Source organism: Macrobrachium rosenbergii, chromosome 56 (genome assembly GCF_040412425.1).
Source record: "Macrobrachium rosenbergii isolate ZJJX-2024 chromosome 56, ASM4041242v1, whole genome shotgun sequence".
Taxonomy (NCBI): Eukaryota; Metazoa; Arthropoda; class Malacostraca; order Decapoda; family Palaemonidae; genus Macrobrachium; species Macrobrachium rosenbergii.
Window position 1 is genome coordinate 39,785,311 of NC_089796.1, and position 23,004 is coordinate 39,808,314.

Genomic DNA, 23,004 nt, shown 5'->3' on the forward strand with positions numbered 1-23,004 from the left:
CCTCTTACAAGTCTAATGGCATATACATACAAGCAGAAGGGAGATGTCATGGAGTGTGGTAACTACAGAGGAATTAAACTAACAGAGCATGGATTGAAAGTTTTAGAGGGGATAGGCCTACTAGATGAGAGATTAAGAGAAATTGTAAAGATCGGGAAACAGCAGTAGGGATTCATGAGAGAAAGTGGGATGGTGGATGCCATGTTCATAGTAAGACAGCTACAGGAAAAGAGGCTAGAGGGAAACCAGTAGCTTTATTGTGCATTTATAAACCTGGAGAAAGCATACGATAGAACCCCAAGAGAAGAGTGATGTTTTGGTGTTTGAGGAAGCGGAAAACCCCAGAAAAGTTGGTTAGTCTCAGGTCAAGATGATATATCAGAGAACGAGCACAAAAGTAATAACAGCAGTTGGGGAAACAGAAAACTTTGAAGTTAGTGTTGGATTACACCAGGGGTCAGCATTAAGCCCATTTTTGTTTGTGCTGGTCATGGATGTGTTGAGTGAAGAGATCAGGAATGAAGTGCTGCGGGAGCTGTTGTACGCTGATGATCTGGTGATTACTGCTGAAGATGAGGAGGACCTACAGAGAAGGGTTGAGAGTGGCAGGAGTCTTTAGAGAGGGGTGGCTTGAGGGTAAATGTGAATGAAACAGAGGTTTTAGTGAGCAGTAGGGAAGCTAGAGACAGAATAGTAGTACAAGAAAGAAGAGGCTCTGATTATAAAGCTGGTGGAAAAGTTTAAATACTTAGGATCCACTTTAAGCCAAGAGGAAGGATGTGAGGCTGAAGTGGACAGTAAGATAACAGCGGCGTTGGGGAAGTGGAGGGATGTAGCTGGAGTTGTATGTGATAAGAAAATGCCAATCAAGCTAAAAGTCAAGATCTACAGCACAGTGATAAGACCAGTGTTAATCTATGGATCAGAAACACAGGCTCTAAGAAGAAAAGAGAAGTAAAGCTTGAGAGAGCAGAGATGAGAATGCTGAGGTGGATTATGGGAATATCGCTGCTTGAGAGATTGGGAAATGATGAAATAAGAAGAAGAGCAGGCTTAGTAAAGATAACAGAGGTGATAAGAGAGTCACGATTGAGGTGGTGTGGGCATGTGTTAAGAATGGATGACGAGGAGGGAGTGAAGAGGACTTGGGAAGAACCTGTTAGAGGAAGAAGATCGAGAGGGAGACAGCGAATCAGATGGCGAGATAAAGTGAAGGAAGATGTGGAGAGAAGAGGTTTGGTGGAGGATGATGCCTTTGATAGAAGGCAGTGGAGAAGGCGCATCAGGCAACCGACCCCTTAACGTATGGATAACGGAGGGAAAGAAGAGTAGAGAAATGCAAAATAATTTTCATTAAGGACTTGGCACCTTACTTCAGTGGTGAAATCCCGAGACTAATGAGGACAAAAATATGTAAAGAGGACAAATGGTGAAGGATAAAGCCTGGAATTGCATGGGAAGGCTATAAAATAGTTAAATACGGATAGGCTATAATTATTTAATAAGAAAGAGAAAATCCGAGAAGCAGAAACGGATGTAGCGAACTTGCATTCAGGAATACTAACATTTATAACATTCGCCATTATACCGCTAAAACATGAAAAATTTCCACTCCAACAAATTCAGATATTGGCATCGGATCAGTTGCTCAATTTGTTTTCTTTACCCATTTAATAATACGATAACCTCATCCTTACTTATTCTATTGAATTTCTTTAGTCTTTCATTTGTCTCTGGTGCATTATTCATGGGATTCTGCCTTTCAGTGCAAGTGACAATTATGTTCCCTTTTTTCTCCTTAAAAAAAATTCAAGAAAATTATCAGCTAGTTCTTGATCACTGAAACCTACGTGAGCCTTTGTTCCTTTACGTTTCCAGTTAAGCTATCCAGTAGTCTATATGATTTATTCGTGTCCATTTTCTGATGATGTTCAGTTTTTCTCTTTCATTTTTAGTCAAATGTAACTATTTTAACAATCCTATTTTCTTCCTATGAACTTTCAGTCTTTAGCCTTCGCCATTTCTTCTTGCTTGTTTTTTCTCTTCCCTTTCCCTCTGTTGCTATATTTTGTTGTTCCAGTTCCATCTTCTTGGCCAATGCAACGAGTTTTGCTATCTCTGTCGCCGTACTAACATATAGGGTAGCCTACATAACTTTTATGGTAACACACTAAAAAGAAATCGCACCAATCACTGCCACCAGTTCTATCCTAGTCAAAGCATCATGCCACACAATGATGAAGAGAATCTCTGTGGTGGTGTAAGGTGTCAAAGAAACGAGCAGGTAAAAGTTACTGCTACTTTATTACAGATCCAGGCAGCTTATATTGCGGCCGACTGACGCCGGGCCGTGAGAGACAATGGAATTGACTGTGACCTGAGGTCGAAACAATAAACAATAATATGCAGTGAACGAGTACAAATTACAATACAAAACATACAGAGCTACAATATGGATACAGTCTTGATGCCTGTGAATGAAGAAACATGTGATACACAATGTGTGACATACGTATAAATACCATAAAGTAAAAATGATTAAAAATGCGTGACCTGGCACGTTTTAGGTGTGACTAATTGAGCTTGAAGAAAACGGGAAGTCACCAAAGAAAAAACAAGCTCAGCGGAGACTTAATTAATGGCGCCGCCTAAACACTATCCTGGCGCCGATGTGGTGACTTTACAAATACTCCCCCCCCAAGATGAGGGACGCGTCTGATTAATCCCTGTACCTGCTGGGACGCTGAAGGGTGCCGCGGCTCCTTGAAGATAACTGAGGGGCCTCCCGCCTGTGAGGCTGCTGTTTGGGCGTTCCTTCCTGGGCGGCGCTTCTGGGGTGAGGGCGTGCTGGAGTGCGTTTGGGCGGAAGGGGCTGCTGCGTCGCTGCCGGACTCTCCGACAGGAAGGCGGGCTTTAGCCGGTCTATGGAAACCCAGTCGTTCTTGCCTGGGAGTGCCAGCTGAACGCCTTGCTGTTCCGCTCCAGCACGCGAAGGGTCCCCTGTAGGGCTTAGTTAGTGGTGGACGGACGGCGTCGACTCTGACGAAGACGGGTGGCGGATGACAGCTGTGGCGGCATGAAGGTGGTTGCTTTGTCGATGTGGCGAGCGCTGTGGGGCTTAACTTGCCGCCACGCCGCGGAGCCTCTGCAGTGATGGGGAGGGCGTTCATCCGTCACGAGCTCTCCGGCACCACGAGGGGTTCCCCGCCAGGTTTGTTCAGCTGCGGATGGGGTGCCGTCGGCTCTGGGGCGGTCTCAACCCGAGGAGGACCCACGGCAGCTGATGTTTCCAGTCCTCGGCGGTGCAGCGGGCCATGAGGGATGACTTTGGCGACCTGTGGAACTGTTCAACCAGGCCGTTGGCCGCTGGGTTGTACGCTGTGGTGGTGTGGTGCGGGTTCCCAGCAGTTGAGCCAGGGCAGACCACAACTCGGAGAGGAAAGCGGGGCCCCTGTCGGTTGTGATGTGGTCCGGGACGCCGGCGGCTAACCCAACTGGAGAGCAGGGCCTCAGCGCACGCGCTGGCGGTGGCTTCTTGCATGGGTGTGGCTTCAGCCACCTCGTCGAACGGTCTACCACCGTTTGGAGGTATCTGATCCGCCTGATGGGGAAGGGGCCCACGACGCCGATGTGGATGTGGCCGGCGGCGCCCTGGCTGTGGGAACTCGCCTACCCCAACTGCGTGTGACGACCCACTTTACTGGTCTGGCACTGCAGGCACTGTTTTGCCCAGGCTGTGGCGTCCTTGCACCCGTGCCAGACGAACTTTTTGAAAGCAGTTTGGCCGTGGTCCTGCCGGGAGGGGTGTGAGAGGCCGTGAATGATGTCGAATACCTGGCGGCGTGAGGCTGGAACCAAAGGGCGGGCTGGCCTGTGCTGATGTCACAGAGCAGGCTGGGGCCTCCGGGGCGAGGTCACGCCCGCCACTTGAGGGATGTGATGGCGGTGCGGGTATGCTGGGGTTTTCTGGGTCAGCGCCCTGTTCTCTGGCAAGGTCCTGGTAATCTACACCAAGCTGCACTGCGTTCAACTCGACTCTGGAGAGGGCGTCTGCTACGGATTTTTCTTGCCGGGAGGTACCTGACGGAACAGGTAAATTCGGCTATGGCTGAGAGGTGGCGCTGCTGTCTGAAGACCATGCGCCCCCTGCTTCGTGAAAGGCGTGAACCAGTGGCTGGTGGTCTGTGAAGATTGTGAAGGGCGCCCTCCAGGAGGAACTTGAAGTGCCGAACTGCGCGGTACATCGCGCAGAGTTCCCTGTCGAAGGTGATGTTCTGGGTCTCTGCGGGACTGAACTTCTTGCTGAAGAAGGCGATGGGCTGGGGGCGCCGTTGATGATTTGCTCCAGAACAGCACCGCAGGCAACGTTACTGGCGTCTGTCGTCAGCTGGAGGAGCCTTGGGATCCTGGTGTGCCAAGGCGTTGCCTTGGTGAGGGCGGCCTTCGTCAGGGAAAAGGCCTGCTGCTGGCTGGGTCCCCAAGACAGGGACTTGGTTGACCTTTTAGGACTTCCGTCAGGGGCCGTGGTGTCGATCCCGGGATGAACCGCCTGTGAAGTTTACCATCCCAAGGAACTCCTGGACGGCCTTGATGGAGGTGGGTGTCGGGAACTTGGCTACGGCTGCCACTTTCGATGTAAGAGGGCGGACGCCTGTCGGAGACACCTCGTGACCCAGGAATTCTGCTTTCTGGACGCCAAGGTACACTTGTTGAAACGGACGACGAGGCCGTTTTCTTGGGCGCTGGAGGACTGCTTTGATGTGTCTCTGGTGTTCGCTGAGACCTGGAAAATATGAGAATGTCGTCGACGTAGCAGACGCAGAGAATTTTAGGTCCCCAGGATGCTGTCCATGAGCCGCTGGAAGGTGGCCCCGGCGTTCCTCAGCCCGGAAGGTGGAGAAGGCGAACACATAGGACCCGAAGGGCGTGATGATGGCTGTCTTTGGTATGTCCTCTGGCGCAACAGGTACCTGGAAATAAGATTTAAGAAGGTCCAATTTAGTGAATATTTTGGCCCCGTGAAAGGAGGCCGTGGGTCTTGCATGTTGGGTAGAGGGTAGTGGTCGGGCTCTGTTGCAATGTTGAGCCGCCTGTAGTCGCCGCAGGGTCTCCAGGAGCCGTCCGGTTTCTGCACCATGTGGAGGGGGAGGCCCATGGACTGGAGGCTTTCCTGCAGATGCCCATCTGTTCCATCTCCGCGAATGCTTTTTCGCCTCCTGAAGGTGCTGAGGGGGAAGCCTGCGAACTTCATGTGTCGGGGGCCTTTAGTCACTATATGGTGGTATATGCCGTGCTTGGCTGGGGCCCCGGGACTTGGCGGCTCGGGCTTAAATACCTCAGGAACTCCGACAGAAGGTGTGCATACTGGTGGGGCGACGGCGCTGATGGTGGGTCTGGGTCCCGCCGTTAACGGGAGAGACCGCAGGAGTCGGTATCGAGGAGGCGCTTTGCCCCACGCCGACTAGCAGGCCGAAGTGCGCCAGAAAATCGGCCCCAGGAGTGGGGTTCCTACGTCCGCGACGATGAAGTCCCAGGAGTAACTCTGGCCAAGGATGGAGATCGACAGGAGCCTGGTGCCGTAGGGAGAGGATGGGGTTCCGCTGGCGGCCGTCAGGAAAGCGGCCGGGTCTGGTGTCTGGTTGCGTCCTCTCTGGATGCTGGGAAGACCGACTTAAAGGCTCCTGTGTCGACCAGCATCATCCTGCCGAGACGGTGTCGCGGGACGTAAAAACCTACTGTTTTTGAGGCCCTGGGTTCTTTCGGCTGCCATGGCGGCCTGTCCTGCTGGCCGCCGCCACCCCCGTTTTTTGAACGGTTGAACGAGCAGGGCGGCAGGCAGTTTCGGGCGTCCTTTCCGAACCACTTGTGGTAGCGACAGAAGCCCGGGACCTCCGCTCTGCTGTGGTTCGTGGACGCCTGTTGGCGATGGCGTTGGGGGCTGCTCACGCCCTCTTCAGGCTGGACGGAGCTGACCGGCTGTGTGGCCGGTTTTAGCCACTGTGAGGCCTTGACGGAGTCTGTGAGGTGTTGTGCCGCCTCTGAGGTCCTCGACAGGCATGGTGTAGGGGTGAGCGATCTGGTTGCGACCTCCGGGAGGAGTTGGCGAAGGTAGATTTCCCGATGAAGCTTATCTCCTGCCGCTTGTTTGTGCCACCCAAGTCTGGTATTGACAGGAGATCTACGACCATGCCCTGCCGCCTCTTGGATTGAGGTCGGGCGTGGATTATTGGCAAGGTCGATAGCACGGGCGGCCCGCTCGGCGATGGGCAGGGAGCAAGCTTCGAGGAGGAACTTTTTTGTGGTGCTGTATGTGAGGGTGTGTGTTTGGGTACTCGCGAGATGAGTTTTCTGTACACGTCCTCCGAAGGGCGTTGAGCACTGTGTCGGCCTGTAGGATTTCGTCCGTGAGGTCCGCGATTCTGAAGTGGCTCTCCACCCCGCGCAGCCACATCGATGGGTTCCCGCGAAACGGGGCGCAGCTTTACGGTGAGGGCGGCCCGCGATTGTGTTGCCCGCCGTCGTGTGTTCGGGCGCTGGTGTGGAGTTGCGGGAGGGCCTCGATGCGGGGCGGGGCGGCTGTGATGGGAGGTAGGTAAACCTCGAGTCCGTCCAGCGGGGTCCGCGTTTAACTGCATGAAGGAGGGGATATCCGCGCCCATGCTCGCTTCCTTTGACCCCTTACTGGAGTGGGATATCATAACAGTACGCACTTTCGTGCGCCGTGGGTTCCGCTAGTGACGCTGGTGGGGTATGCCGACGAGAGTCAGCACGCTCAAACGCTGGTTACAGCGCCGTGTTTAGGCCGCTAAGAGCGTTTTGGAGAAATCCTGGAGCCAAGACTGAGTCGCCGTGTGAGTCCGCCAATGGCTCCGGGATACCCGGGGTCACCACTGTAAGGTGTCAAAGAAACGAGCAGGTAAAAGTTACTGCTACTTTATTACAGATCCAGGCAGTTTTTCTTATATTGCGGCCGACTGACGCCGGGCCGTGAGAGACAATGGAATTGACTGTGACCTGAGGTCGAAACAATAAACAATAATATGCAGTGAACGAGTACAAATTACAATACAAAACATACAGAGCTACAATATGGATACAGTCTTGATGCCTGTGAATGAAGAAACATGTGATACACAATGTGTGACATACGTATAAATACCATAAAGTAAAATGATTAAAAATGCGTGACCTGGCACGTTTTAAAGTGTGACTAATTGAGCTTGAAGAAAATGGGAAGTCACCAAAGAAAACAAGCTCAGCGGAGATTTAATTAATGGCGCCGCCTAAACACTATCCTGGCGCCGATGTGGTGACTTTACAGTGGTAGCGTCCTTGGGCTCTAAAATTGGTAGCCTACGATTATAACACTTGGTAGATAAAATATAAAATCTTATTCACCATATTTCTGACAGACAGAAGGAATCCTAATACCGTATCCCCTTGGTCGTCACAAGCAGAAAGGAGAATTCAATGCTGCAATTCAAAGGAATTTATTCGAGCATTAGCTGGAAGGAAGGCGCCGTTCTAAGGAAGAGACTCCCCTGTCAAGCCACATGGAGTTGCGATCGCACAAAGTGAAAATCCACATACAAGGTCTGCCATCTCTCTCTCTCATTACCTTAAGTAGACCTTGCGTTACGCAATCCTGGGTAACTGGGGCAGTCTGTGAAAGCTCTAAAAAATCATGATCGAGTAAGTACTTTCGGGCATAATCAAAATTAATAGCCTTTTTCTAATGTCTTAATAAACGAATGTATCTTCAAACTAAACACATAAGCATGAAATTAACATATCAATATAGTTTCTCAAATTTGAGAGAGTCAATTAGTTGGCTTTGTTTCCTAGAAGATCAGGAAACTGTGCCTGAAAATATTACCATCATTTTGACTTCCAAAGTTCCATTTCGGTTTCGGAAGCACTTTCTTAGGACGTTAGCCATGGCACCATCTCAGGAACATTATTAATAGAAAATGTTGACAACAGGCGACAGTAAGCAACATAAGAATACCCAGCCTATTTCTGCTCTCACTTTTATCTCTGAATGCACAAAAAAACTTTATTTTTCGGTCATTTCTAGAAAGTTTGCTGTTGTTTGAAAATCTTATAGATTTATTTTATATATTATATATATATATATATATATATATATATATATATATATATATATATATATATATATATATTATTTTAGTTTACTCGATAAAATCATCTGAAGAGGACCTTTCACTGAGCTCTCACTTCAACAAAATTAGCCAGGTATTTGATTTATCGTAAACAGCTTTTTTTCTTCCATTGTTTGTTATAAGATTTCAGGATGTGTAAAAATGGGAATTCTAAAGAGGGCACTAAGTTGGGATGAACTCTTATGTCCAAAAATATGATATTATTAAGCGTGATGAAAAGAAGGAAGGAAATGAACCCATGTAAAAAAAAAAAATAATGTCCATTAGAACCATAACAACCACGCACCAAGGCAAAAGCACGCGACCTAAATTCTTAAAAATGAGAATCTTTTACATACATATTTCGCCGAACACTGGTGCCTCGTCGTTTCTACATTTTTCTCATATTTTGGAATTATATGAAAGATATTAATTTCGGTGAAAAGTGCCGCTTGGCTTGCTAAAAAAGTTTGTTTCCATTTCAGTGAAGAATGGTCGGAAAACAGTATTTTGCTCCTGTGACCTTTTCACTTGCTTTCATTTGTGCTTTTGGATAAGCTTCCTAGTAGTGTATGATCGCTGGGCACATTATTCACAAGGCTGATGTTATGAAGAAGGTAAATTGCCCGGGAGTTTTCCCACCTGATCGCCATATAAAAGTTATTTGAACTCAATGAATATCAGAAGTGACCAAAATGCAAGACGAGCAATGAAAATGGTGCTGGAGAGCAGTATTAAATTATGAGATATGCAGACGGCTCCCCTACTTAAAAAAAACAGCTTGGAATGACGACTACCTAACGCTGAAGGCAAGAAAGCACAGTGACAGATTTTTAACAGGATTTTAACAAAATTTAATATAATTATATAGCACAATTCTTCCTAAAAATATCATGAAAGGGAGAGTTGAGTTTTAACAATACCAGATCTTAGTAAGCATCAGTAAGATGAATTTTAAACAGCACTTCTGGAGGTAAATTTATGTAGTATGGAACAGGTTCTGCAAGTGACATCTGAACTTGTCCTTTTGTGAATTTCTAATATTTTCTATATGTGAAATAGGCTATATTCCTCATAGGCAGGACTTGTGTATTAGGAAATTGCTATGCTCACGGTAATAGATTGTTGATCAGTAAATCATAATAAAAAAACAAGCAGTTTATGAAGTTTTCACAATTACGTTATGCAAAATAACAACTTCAAACTTAAAACTTCCAGTATTAGGAAAGAACGAATAAATAATTAAGCAAATGTAAAGCGCAGGCACAAGCGTAGGCTACACAAAGCAAAAGCGCTTCAGATGCATGGATAGCCTAATCTACATTCTTCGACAAGACGCATTTTAAAAGGTAAATTATTGTGTTCAAACAAGAAAATAATCGGAGTTTATACTGCAACGAATGAAAACGTCAAAATTCAAAGCTGAGGTAGTTCCACTTTGAGTGAACGTGGGTTCCGTTCTCAGCTAGCACCCTGCTGGCCGCGAGTTCGAATCTCCGACCGGCCAATGAAGAATAAGAGGAATTTATTTCTAGTGATAGAAATTCAGTTCTCGCTATAATGTGGTTCGGATTCCACAATGAGCCGTAGATCCCGTTGCTAGGTAACCAATTGGTTCTTAGCCACGTAAAATAAATCTAATCCTTCGGGCCAGCCCTCTCTAGGAGAGCTGTTAATCAGCTCAGTGGTCTGGTTAAACTAAGGTATAATTTTTTCAAAGCTGAGGTGTCAGTCCCAAACTGGATCAGTGGCCCACCGCGTACGCTACAGAGTTGCTCTCGGATAATGTAAAATAGAGAGAACAGGGTTTGCTCTTATATTATTTGTTAGTAATTTGCTTATTTTCAAACTTTTTTTTATCATTAATTTGTATATCATTTCGAGTCAAATTACTTTACTCTTTTTTTTACATCTTTGGAAGTTTGTTATGCAGGTCCATGGCTTTTTGGACTCTCCCATCAGAACGACTGATTACAGCATTATGGACGATAATTATATAGGACTGACTGTAAAGTGGTCATCCGTTATCGGCTCAGTTATGATATTGCCTGTTGCATTTCACTTAAAAGTTGTTGGCTCAAAATCATTAGCCAAGAGAATGATATGGAACACATTTACTTCATCTGTCGTGATGTTTACAAAGATACAAAACTTACCCAGTTATCGAAATCAAGTGGTCTTTACCTGACCTTTGTAACATATGCGTCATTATTTCAGACACGAAAAAAATACAAAACTATATCGTCATTATCTTAAGCCACTGCAATGGCTACAAGTTACTCTTCATTAAACTAAGATCAAGGACAAAGAAACGAAAATTTGTATAATTATATATATATATATATATATATATATATATATATATACATATATATATATATATATATACATATATATATATATATATATATATATACCATATATATATATATATATATATATATATATATATATATATATATATATTTTGCCAAGGTCGATAGGTTTTGTGTTCCAGATTTCAAAAATTTAATCCTTAGTGCTCCCTCTCTCTACCCTTCACGTATGGATTCTTAGTAGTGGAAAATTCTCTGGATAAAATGGAAATATCTCTAGGGGCCACCTTCCGCAGCTGCAGTGATAGAGAGTAAGTTTAAGGAATTTGCGTAATATATTGCTACAGGCTGTACCCTCGTTCTCATTTTTGACTATTACAGTTGCTTCTCATCTTTCCAGTTTTTATTTGATCGCCACGTCCAACTCTTTATGCACGGCTGAATCACCCGCCCGCATTAGTTTAATCAAACTTCTTGTTTTTATCTGAGAGGAGATTAGTTGAAAAACGGTAACGTCGCTTCTGTAATAATTTTAATCTTTTTATTTGTGCTATTGGATAAGCTTCTTAATATTGCGTAATCGCTTGGCACATCATTCACAAATGATTGATGTGAAGAAACACATCAACCGGGAGTTTTCCTAACCTCACCGCCGTGTAACGGTAGCCTACATACCTAGACCAATACCCGCTCAGTGACCTTGGTGGTGTGCGTCTTTTGATCTGTGAAAGAGGAATGTTCTGAACGGTAGCCTATTAGAGTCGCGGGCTTGAAAACAGAAACATCAGTCATCTCGGCTGTTGTCAACGTTGGATCTTCTGTTCCCGTTTTTAGTCTATAACGTACAGTGGGCATCTAGAATGGATCTTTGTAATCAAAATAACTGGTGTTAGAGCAAATCTAAAATATGCCAGTTAACTTCATTTTGAATAATGCAGCATCTCGGAATTTCTGTAAATGATACTTTACAATGCAATAAAGAATATTCATCACCTTACAAGCAAACTGTAGTTTCAGCTTCATTTTCGTTTTAGCTCCCGCCTGGGTAGGTCCTTTTCGTGTCATGGTGTTTCTCATATTTTAAATAAGTTAACATTTTAAATGAAATAATGTTGTAATGTTTTTAATTAGGGTTTTAATAAATGTTTTTTATAAATAATTATTGAGAGTCAACTTGCTGTATTTCAACCTTAAAGATGCAACAATGTAGATAATATATATATATATATATATATATATATATATATATATATATATATATATATATATATATATATATATATATATTGTCATAAGTGTTCCAAGTACCTGGTTATTACACAACTAATCACAGAATTCAAAAATTTACCTCACTTCAGCCAGATACCTGAACTCTCATGACAATAAAAAATTATGACTGAGTACTCTAAAGGTGATAGTGATCCCTTAAAATGCTTTATTGATCACATGAAAAATCAAACTAAGTTTATCAAAACAAGTGTGAAGTATCAACAATTAAACAAGAAATATACTAGAGTAAAAGGACATCACTCCATCAAATAACTTTAACTGATTCCCTGGTCTTAATTCACTTCAACAAAACTAAAGGAACAAAACATGTTTATCACTTTGCCTTATGCACACAACTAATCATATTCACTGGTGGTCAATAAATGAAACACTGTTTTTAAAAAATTTTAAATACAAAAATTTATTTTTAAATTCAAAGTTTATAATTAGAATTCACAATCTGAAAAAAATTTACTCTTACTTGAAAACAACACAAAATTAATTAATTCTTGAGTTGAATTAATATACAAAACTAAATCACAAAAACTTTAATTTATCAAGAAATTAAATTAATCTAGCAAAATTTAAACTATTAAGAATTACACAAGATTTGAAAAGAAAATCTTAAAAAATGAAAATTAAATCAAGTATGCAATGTTAAGTTATCAAGAAATATTTAAAATGCTAAGTAAATAAATGTTAAATCATACATATAAAATGTGAAAAATCAGGAGATTACAAACACAATAACACTCAAAAATACACAAAAGATTTACCAGTAATAATTTCACTAAGGCAAAAATTATCTCAATATACCTTATCATACCATGGTAATAATAAGTAAAATTTACTTTACCTTACACAAGCTTGTGAAAACTTTTGCAAAATCACTTGAAATGCAGCTGCTTTAGATTCACAAAACACTTTTTTTTGCATGGCGCTGTCACCAAATGTATACACTTTTCCTGCATTCAGATCTCAAAAGCTAAGTTTAATATCAATGACCACAAATATTTTACATTAAAATTTCTCTCTTTTGAAGAAAGAGAGAGAGGGAACCAATGCTAATGGTCTCTGAAAGCAGAAAGAACAAACTTTAGGATTTCAGCAGGAAATGAAACAATCAGATGATGTTATTAATTTCATTTTGGGAACGAGAAGCAAGAGAAAATTCTAGAAGAGGAAGGTGACATAATCAATCGAGACGTGCTTTTACCCTCAAAAAGGCGTATGTGACTTGAACAAAAAAAAAAAAATTATATGGGACAGGATTAGAACTATATGTGACCAGAGCAATGTAATCTTAAACATGACGCAATTGCCAAGTGCTTCAGTGCAACACTTGTCCATATCTCTCAAAAGGTACATGTCTTTACCAGAAAATCATATGGAATGCAATCAGAATGATATATGTAACATTGTAAAATCATTCGTCTTCTTCTCATATGAGACAAAGTCTTACTACTCGATTGCTATTCCCGACTTGTCAACACGTGAATCAAAACAAAGCGCTTGTTTATCTTAACTGATGACAGATGAGAGTCTGTTGGAGTGGCTGAGGAGTTTTAATATATGTGCCAAGATGCAGTCTTAAAAGGAGTCTGTTGGAGTGGCTGAGAGAGGTTTTTAATATATATTCCCAAGGCGCTTGATCTTAAAAAGAGTCTGTTAGGTGGCTGAGAGGTTTTAATATATATTCTGAGACACGGTCTTAAAAAGGTCTGTTAGATTGGCTGGAGGTTTATTATGTGTTCACAAAGATGCAGTCTTAAAAGAGTCTGTTAAGGTGGCTGAGAGGTTTTAAAGTATATTCCCAAGATGCAGTCTTAAAAAAGATTCTGTTGGAGTGGCTGAGGTTTTAATATATATTTCAAGATGCAATCTTAAAGAGTCTGTTGGAGTGGCTGAGAGGTTTTAATATATATTCCCAAGATGCAGTCTCAAAAAGAGTCTGTTGGAGTGTGAGAGGTTTTAATATATATATTCCCAAAGCCCAGTCTTAAAATGAGTCTTTTGGAGTGGCTGAAGCTTTTAATATGTGCCAAGGCCTTGTTATTAAAGTGAGTCTGTTGGGTAAACTAGAGGTTTTAATATATATTGCCAGGATGCAGTCTTAAAAATGAGTCTCTTGGAGTGGCTGAGGGGTTTTTAATATACATTCCCAAGACGCAGTCTTAAAAAGAGTCTGTTGGAGTTGCTGAGAGGTTTTTAATATATATTCCCAAGACACAGTCTTAAAAAGAGTCTGTTGGAGTGGCTGAGAGGTTTTAATGTATATTCCCAAGATGCAGTCTAAAAAGAGTCTCTTGGAGTGACTGTGAGGTTTTAATATATATTCCCAAGACGCAGTCTTAAAAATGATCTGTTAGAATGGCTGAGAGGGTTTTTGTAATATATATTCCCAAGATGCAGTCTTAAAAGGTCCGTTGGAGTGGCTGAAGGGTTTTTAATATATAATCTAAGGCCTTGATCTTAAGAATCCATTAGAGTGGCTCAGAGTTTTTAATATATATTCAAGATGCAGTCTTAAAAAGAGTCTTTTGGTGGCTGGAAGGTTCTGTTGAGTGGCTGATAGGGTGTTAACTTATATTCCCAGATGCAGTCTTAAAAAGAGTCTGTTGGGTGGCTGAGAGAGGTTTTTAATATATATTCTCAAGATGCAGTCTTAAAAGAGTCTATTAGGAGTGAAGGTTTTTTAATATATATTCCCAAGGCGCAGTCTTAAATGGAGTCTGTTGTAGTGGCTAGAAGGTTTTAATATATATATTCCCAGACGCAGTCTTAAAAGAAGGGTATGTTAGGTGTGAGTTTTAATATATATTTCAAGATGCATTCTTAAGAGTCTGTTAGAAGTGGCTGAGAAGGTTTTAATATATACGAGGTATTTTCCAATAGTAATGAGAAAATGTCAGGCGAGACACTAAACATGATTTGATCGAAATACTACTTCATGATGAAATACACATACTGTACATACATTCTATAAAATGACAAACTAGCAGCTTTATATTTGTAGGTCTGAGCGCAGTGGTGAATGTAGTGGAACCAGTCTGATCCGTTTTGATCTGTGAACACTTGTCAAAATGCGAAACAGGAACAACATTACGCCATCAATTTGTATTAAACTTGAAAACCAAACAGAACCTTATGGATATTACTTACGGAGGCCTATGGGGATGAACAAATGATCCATGCAGGGTTCTATCGGTGGTTTAATAGATTTTCACGACGAAATGAACAGGTTGAGAGGATGGGCCCAGATCTGGAGCACCGAAGAAAGTGCTCGCAAGGAGAAAACATTGAGGAAGAAGTAAAGTTAGTGATGCCAAGAGACCGTTAAATATCTGTGATGATGCTATCTGAAGCTGCTGGTATTGGTATTGGCACAGTAGAGACAGTTCTGACCGAGATCTGAGCTTCACAAAGTCTGTGCCAGAAGTTCGTGCCAAGACGACCAGAGGCAGTTTCGTGTGGAATGTTTTTGACGTTCTCAGAAATGATGACTGATTCAGGTTTCCCTGAATAAAGTAGTGACTTACGACGAGAGTTGGTGTTCACCTATGACCTGAGCAAACATCAGAGTGCTCAGTGGAAGCACGTGACCTCCCCCAGACCCAAAAAGACAAAGATGAGCAGGTCGCAAGAGAAGGCCATGGTTATTCCTTTCTTTGACTCCCAGGGGCTCATTCACATTGAATGGGTTCCTCAGGGTCAAACCGTCAATAAGGAATATTACCTTACTGTTCTGAAAAGGTTCAGGGAGAAGATGAGAAGAAGAGGCCTCAGCAGTGGAAGAGTGGTCAGTGGTGGTTCCACTAGGACAATGCCCCATACCACAAGAGTCAAAGAAGCTGGTGACCACCTGGATGGCCAACAGGGAATGAAGTGGTACATCACCCACCCTACAGCCCCTGACCTGGCCTGCGACTTGGTTCCAATGCGAAAGACAGCCCCTCATGGGAACCAGATTCCAGTCAACAGAGGAGCTGAAGAGGCATTGAAGTTACCTGAAGGACTACTGAAAGGACTTTGAGGTCTTCAGGATTGGGAGAGACATGCAGAAGTGTGTAGCTGCAGAGGCAATTATTTTGAAGGAGCAAAGTTGTGTAAGCTTATGAAATAAATAGTCTCTCTCCTGGCATCTTCTCATTACTTATTAGATTGTTCCTCATATTCCCAGATGTAGTCTTAAAAAGAGTCTGTTGGGTGGCTGAGAGGAGTTTTAATATATATCCCCAAGACACAGTCTTAAAAAAGGAGAGTCTGTTGGAGTGGCTGAGAGGTTTTTAATATATATTCCCAAGACACCCAGTCTTAAAAAGTCTCCCAGGCTGAGAGGTTTTAATATATATTCCCCAAGATGCAGTCTTAAAAATGAGTCTATTAAGTGGCTGCTGAGGTTTTTATTATTATATTCCCAAGACACCCAGTCTTAAAATGAGTCTGTTGGAGTGGCTGAGAGGTTTTTAATATATATTGCCAGGATGCAGTCTTAAAAGAGTCTTTTGGGTGACTGAGAGGTTTTAATATACATTCCCAAGATGCAGTCAAAAGAGTCTGTTGGAGTAGCTGAGGTTTTTAAATATATATTCCCAAGATGCAGTCTTAAAAGAGTCTGTGGAGTGGCTGAGAGGTTTTAATATATATTCCCAGACACAGTCTTAAAGGAGTCTGCTGGAGTGGCTGAGAGGTTTTTAATATATATTCCCAAGATGCAGTCTTAAAAAGAGTCTGCTAGAGTGGCTGAGAGGTTTTTAATATATATTCCCAAGATGCAGTCTTAAAATGAGTCTGTTATAGTTGCTGAGAGGTTTTAAGTATATATTACCAAGATGCATTCTTAAAAAGAGTCTGTTGGAGTGACTGAGAGGTTTTTAATATATATTCCCATGATGTAGTCTTAAAAAGAGTCTGTTGGAGTGGCTGAGAGGTTTTTTAATATCATTCCCAAGATGCAGTCTTAAAAGTCTGTTAGAGTGGCTGAGGAGTTTTAATATATATTCCCAGATGCAGTCTTAAAAAGAGTCTGTTGGAGTGGCTGAGAGGTTTTAAATATATATTCCCAAGAGGTACAATTCTGAGATAGGGCTCTTATATGAAGACAACAATTCTAGGTAATTGAAGTAAGTGAAGTACATTTCTTAAAAGATTTTGATAACAGAGGCAAATGTTGGTACAGGGGTTTTAGCCTGCATTATATGAGCTTTTGTTCAGGTTTACCTATATGCTCATATACTCTGTATTTAGCAATTTCCAGGATATCTGAAGGTCATTGCCAATCTGATTTTAGTGATGAATGAGTGTTTCTTTAATGTCTGAGGTGTGCGTTGTTAGTTAACGGTTATAGCAGTGCATTCTCCTCAGCCAGTTAAGTGTTATTTATGACCGGTGGTTACCTAGCAACGGGACCTACAGCTTATTGTGGAATCCGAACCACATTATACCGAGAAATGAATTTTTATCACCAGATATAAATTCCTCTAATTCCTCTTTGGCCGGTCGGAGATTCGAACTCGGGCCTAGCCGAGTGCTGGCTGAACGATACCCACCATCTAATGAGGAACTCCGTCTGGAGAAGTTTTGATGTTAGACAGCAAAACCATCTGTACATCATTACTTGCCTTGACCCAAATTCTTACCAAAGTATTTAATGTTCTGGGACAAGATGGCGATGATCTTTTGGAGCAACACGGATGCACTTTTTAAAGCTAGACTATCTATCCTTCAATGAGTGAGCAATGTGCCACATTAAAGATGGAGCATTTCTTTTTGATAACAAAGTCAGCCATACATCAGTTTTGGGATAAAAATTCTTTTCCCTTATACATGACACTAGGGAACTCAAAATCTGCTCTTTCCTCAAAGTGATTAGCAGCATCACTGTCTGAAATTAATGTAACTTCAAAGTACTTATGATCAACTGTAACATCAAACTTGAGCCTTTGCACCTAGCCTTAAGGTTTCAAGCTATCTGCAAGCTTCAAAGTACTTATGATTAACTGTAACATCAAGCTTGAGCCTTTGCACCAAGCCATAAGATTTCAAGCTATTTGCAAGCTTCGAAGTACTTATGATCAACTGTAACATCAAGTTTAAGCCTTTGCACCAAGCCATAAGGTTTCAAGCTATTTGCAAGCTTCAAAGTACTTGTGATCAACTGTAACATGAAGCTTAAGCCTTTGCACCAAGTCATAAGGTTTCAAGCTATTAAATAAAACGATGAGTCTAATGGACTGCGATACATATGAATTTCACTTGGTGGAAGTCAGTAACAGAGTCCATAACAGTGTAGATTGTGACCAGGGTTAGAATTACCAGAAGAATGCACAGGGATTGTCAACACTGGTGGAGATGGTGGGAGGTCAAGGGAAGAGGCATTCGGGTTTCAATGGATTCATATAGGGTGTGGTGAAACTTTAAAGTTTTGGTATTCGGTACGATTTCATTCAGCCTTAAGCCCTCCTGCTAACTTTGAATGAGACCAAGTTACAGTGCTGAGGTTTACTAACAGTTAAATGTACCATGAAGTCAAAAGCATTATATTCTTTCCAACAAAGTGCAGTTGAGAAACAATCAACTATATTTCCTGCACCAATTCTTTTTGGGTGATGCCACACGGGTTCACAAATACGCATATTTAAAAGTTTAACACATATAATTAATATTTAAAAAGGACACAACAATCATCAAGTTACATTAAGAAGCAAGAAAAACATTAACATATTACTGCAAAATTATTAAAACGTTACGTTACTTCGATAGAGGGAAAACATAAATGGCAAAAAAAAAAAGGGGATTTCAGGAATATTCTTGTAAATTACCTGCCAATCCCACGACGACAGTTCACGGGTGATGGGGCTGGATTTTGAGAACTTCTTCTCTAACTTGCCTTTCTGGGTATGCTGCGAAACAGGCGAGCTTCATGTTCCCACCCTGGAAGAAAATAGGAGGTATATTGGATGGCACACAGTTGTCACATCTACAAAACTGGGGTTACGTAACAAGCATCAACTAAAACACAAACATTAAAGTAATTTAATCGTAACTAACATACAAAAAAAGGGTTTCGTCAGAAGGCAAGCAAACTACTGGCATGTGCCCTTACAACAAGGAAATAACATATACATTCTCCACAGGAAGAAGTTTGACAACACTGCAATCAGACGTCATTTAATTTTTATAGAGATGTGAATTAAAATTTGCGAAAAAGGTGTTTTACTACTTTAAATATTAATGTACTAATTTATACAAACTCATTGCTATAGTTAATATAATAAAAAAACTTCTTCTGTGGAGCAAAACAATCACATCAACGTATTTTTTCATAGAAACTGGGAAATACATCAAAATAAGTATTCAGAAAACTGGAAATTTATTCAAGGGAATAAATGGCAATTTTGACATTCTCCCAAGAAGAATCATAATTAAAGTAATCATAACTTCTGCAGGGCGAATTCAATTGAATAACGCTATGCAGCTGTGACCATCTTAACACATAAAAAAATTTAAATCAATGCCATATAGTTGTGGATTAGGCCTAAAGGGGAAACCACATTAAAAAAAAACGTGCCTACGTACTTTACCTCATGGGTGGTGTGGAAAAAGTACGAATTTAAAATATTGTGCTCAAAAAACTTGATATAGCTTGCAAACTATCACTTGTAGAATACATATGCATGAAACCTCTTTTGTAGAGAATTTGGTGAGCTTTAATAATATACTGAATAGTCATTTTCGTCAGACTAACCGTTTTCATGAAAAAAAAAAAAGGAAATTTGGCCCATTTTCCAAGATGGCGGACAAAGCTCAAAGGTGGATCAATGGGGACTTTTGATATGTTATTTCTAAGTGTCTAAAGAAGTCATGTGCAAAATTTTAGCTTGTTATGATTTTTTAAATTTATTTCACTAAAATATGACTAAAATGACTGGACTATAAACAAAGAAAAGGGGGATACAACTTAGCTAAGGACTCTACTTACAAGGCAGTTGTAAGTAAACAATTAGGGTAAGTTTTAAGATTACGTATATTTACATTAATAATCAATCAGAAGATGAAATGAACTAATCAGGCAAGTAAGGCCTTAGAAATTAGGTATAATACAAGACTATGAACACTTGAAGATATCCATCGCTATGATGATGCTGGTAAGGGCGTCGTGGGATTCACGACGTGCAAGGCACAATCAAGGAAGGATTCCATGGCTAACGTTCCCTCTGTAAGCGAGAGATTTACAAACTAAAGACCTATAAGGGCACAGTAAAGATAAGCATAGGACAGGGCGGCACACGGAATTTACGTGACACTGCACTAACAAGTTGAGGTTGATATGCAATACTTGTACTTGGAAATAAAGTAGGAAGTTCAGTGAGAGAATTAAGATGGTGTGACTGAATCAAAAGAACCTTTGTAATAGATCACTTTGCCTTGTATAAGAGGTGGCTTCAGCATTGAAATGGTGGTGGAGGAGGACTTAAGGGGTTTCACGGGCAAGAAGACTACTGTAAGGCCCTACAAGGTGGGCCTCGTGGTAGGGGCGCAGCACTCTGAAGGAGGCAGGAAAGCAAAGGGAAGGATGGTGACTTGACTGCATCCAGATATGTTTCTGATATGTCTCTGTCAGGTCTTTGATGATCTGTTCCTCGGGTAAGTCCTTTTAAAACCTCGGCTCTGGGATTACGGTACTTTCTTGCCCAGATGGGGCTAGTGTCGTTTCTCTATGTGCATGCATTAATTTGATTCAGGGTCATCGCGTGGTCAATCAAAGACCCCCTGTGATACGGTGCCCCATTTTGCATAAAAACACGCATGTGCAGATTTCCTTGAAGGGCAACAAGTGGTCTTTCAACACATTTACATACCGCTCCCCATTCATTGTTGTACTTTTCTGTAAAAAATACGACCTCCCACTCCCTCCCTCCCCGCTAAAACTCCCCCACATCATGAAGTAGGCGGTATGCTTCTCAGTCTTGACAGTATACTTAGAGTAAAATCAACTGACCCTCTTCCCAGTGCTCCTGGTTATATAGAAACGCGATTCATCGCTGAATACCACTGTAGACCAGTCTTCCTCTGTCCAACCTTCGTATTTCTTGCAAAAAATCAGCCTCTTCTTCTTCTTCATTACCTTAGTGGCAGTATGACAGGGGAGACCGAGATCCTTCCTAAGGTGATGTTGTATGGTGCATTCTGACACCTCTCCCAACACTTCAGGGTTCAATTGCTTCAATTCTTTGCTGATAATACCTGGATTTACCATTACAATACACTTTAATGAGCTATCGGTCTTTTTGGATGTCTTCTGCGGATGTCCAGACCCCTTCCTCCTTTGCACTGCCACCTCGAGTTCCCTCACCTCAGCTCTGTTACACCATATGGAGACCGTATTTTTAGACTCCTAACTCCTTCGCTATGGCCGTCATTGACTTGCCCTCTTTATACATAGTCACAATTTGCGTCCTCTTGACAATGGAAAGTGATTTCCCCGGCATACTAACTGGTGGGGCACACAGGAGCGCTCAATATGCAGGTGCAAAATTACAGAAATCAGATGCCTGACGGAGGGTCAGCTCAACCCCGCCTTCTCTGGTTCATGGGCACCTGAGTGGATTTCAGTAGGCGGAAAGATTCTGCTGCCTCAAGCTGCATTGCCTGACATACGATATTTATGTTTTACCCGCTTTGAAGTGGGCGGGAAACAGGAATATTCTCAGGACCACTATTCAGTTCCTAAGTTTGACTGAATCCTAAGATTTTTTGTGGTGGCTGTATATTAAACTTAGTGCCGGAAAAGCATTCTAACAACCATTGCTTATGAAATGAAACATTATGGTATTTTCTGAGGTGGCTTACTCTCCACTACTTGTTAGGAACACTTAATCTGATGAACGTTATTAACCGGGTGATTAGGAAAATTAGGATCAACCAGCTCTAATGCCTTACATGCACTCAGTGACAAGAACAATCCCTGTGGTCCTTCAACAAAATGTTGAATTGCCCCCACAATGGATAATGACCTAACAACTCCTGAGCAATTTCATCAATCCCACTGCTGCATGCTGCAACCGTATACCTGACTTACATAACTTGTTTACATTAATACCCAGGGCTTTTGCCTGCCTTGACCCAGCAATACATACTTCTGCCCCGATATCTGCAATGGCCTCCAAAGCACCGGATTTATTCCAGCTACCACATAACATGTTAGGAGATAAGAATAAAACAAATTCCTTCTATATATGTACACCACCAGTCCTAACTACGAATGATTCGATCTATCACATGGACTTTTAACACTGGCTGTGTACATGATGCAGCTACAACATAAAGCATCTGTTCCCGGCCTTCTAACACCTCAGGCAAGGCAGGGTGCACCAGTCTTGAACATTGTTTACTAGTAGTTCCGTCACGTACTCTGACATGCCCTTTTGTAGTATCCGGCACCCCTTTGCCAGACACATGATTGATTTAACATTTTTTATGTCGACATAACCTTTGCAGCAGCTGGCAAAATGACCGATTTTCCCACAATTATTACACTCAACATTACCTGTTGGACAATTCTGTCTGCCTTTAACGTGCAAGGGACCACAACAATAACACCTTTGCTTGTGTCTTATGCTTCTCCTGAATGCTTCATCTTTCTGTTTCTTGTATGTGGTTTTCACTGCTGCCACGCCATTGAGCGCTGGCATCAGCAAAAGCCTGCTGGCCTCTGCATCATCAGCATCTCCTGCCTCATTGAAAACATTTTGCTCTCCTCGCCTATGGGATGAGGACACGTCTACTGCAAACTCACGGTCGGTCTCCTCAAATGATTGGCACTTCACCCCAAGCTTGCAGACCTTATCATATTTTTCAAAGTTCTGTAGGATATCTTGTTTCAACTTGGTATTGCATAGGCCACTCACTAATTTATGTAGTAATACATACTCACTCAAATCATCTTCACAAGTAGAACAAATGAACCCAATTTATTGCATCTTGCTGATGCAGGTGAATGTGTTACTTTGCTGATTATTCAGCTCCTCACTTCCTACTAAAGAATCTGTCCCATAAGACGGCCTTGTTCACAGTCTTTGTAGTGATATTCAAAGTAGCCTCAAATGCATCTTTTACTTTGAGAGATGCCCACTTGTCTCTGGAAAACTGGGCATCAGTGGCACTTCTTAACTTTTCTTTGCAGTTTAATCTGATGTTCAGCACTGCCCCGTCCAGAGGTATCCCGCTGAGCTTTAACCAATCTTCCATCGATCTTC

The 23,004-nt window shown here is 42.1% G+C and overlaps 1 protein-coding gene across 1 annotated transcript; it reads left to right on the plus strand.

The window, feature by feature from the left end:
* The first annotated feature begins 370 nt into the window (after positions 1 to 370).
* On the plus strand, positions 371 to 15,779 carry LOC136836183 (uncharacterized). The gene is made up of 3 exons (XM_067100181.1): positions 371 to 602; positions 753 to 954; positions 15,500 to 15,779. The coding sequence occupies exons 1-3, from the start codon at positions 371 to 373 to the stop codon at positions 15,777 to 15,779; spliced, it is 714 nt and encodes a 237-aa protein (XP_066956282.1).
* The last annotated feature ends 7,225 nt before the right edge of the window (positions 15,780 to 23,004 follow it).

What these genes read in the sequence shown, in the direction of transcription:
- LOC136836183 (XM_067100181.1), top strand. Translation starts at nt 371, where the DNA reads ATGATATATCAGAGAACGAGCACAAAAGTAATAACAGCAGTTGGGGAA. An exon ending in CCTACAGAGAAGGGTTGAGA is followed by an intron (nt 603 to 752) that starts GTGGCAGGAGTC and finishes TTAAATACTTAG; the next exon opens with GATCCACTTTAAGCCAAGAG. An exon ending in GCTCTAAGAAGAAAAGAGAA is followed by an intron (nt 955 to 15,499) that starts GTAAAGCTTGAG and finishes TGTTCTGAAAAG; the next exon opens with GTTCAGGGAGAAGATGAGAA.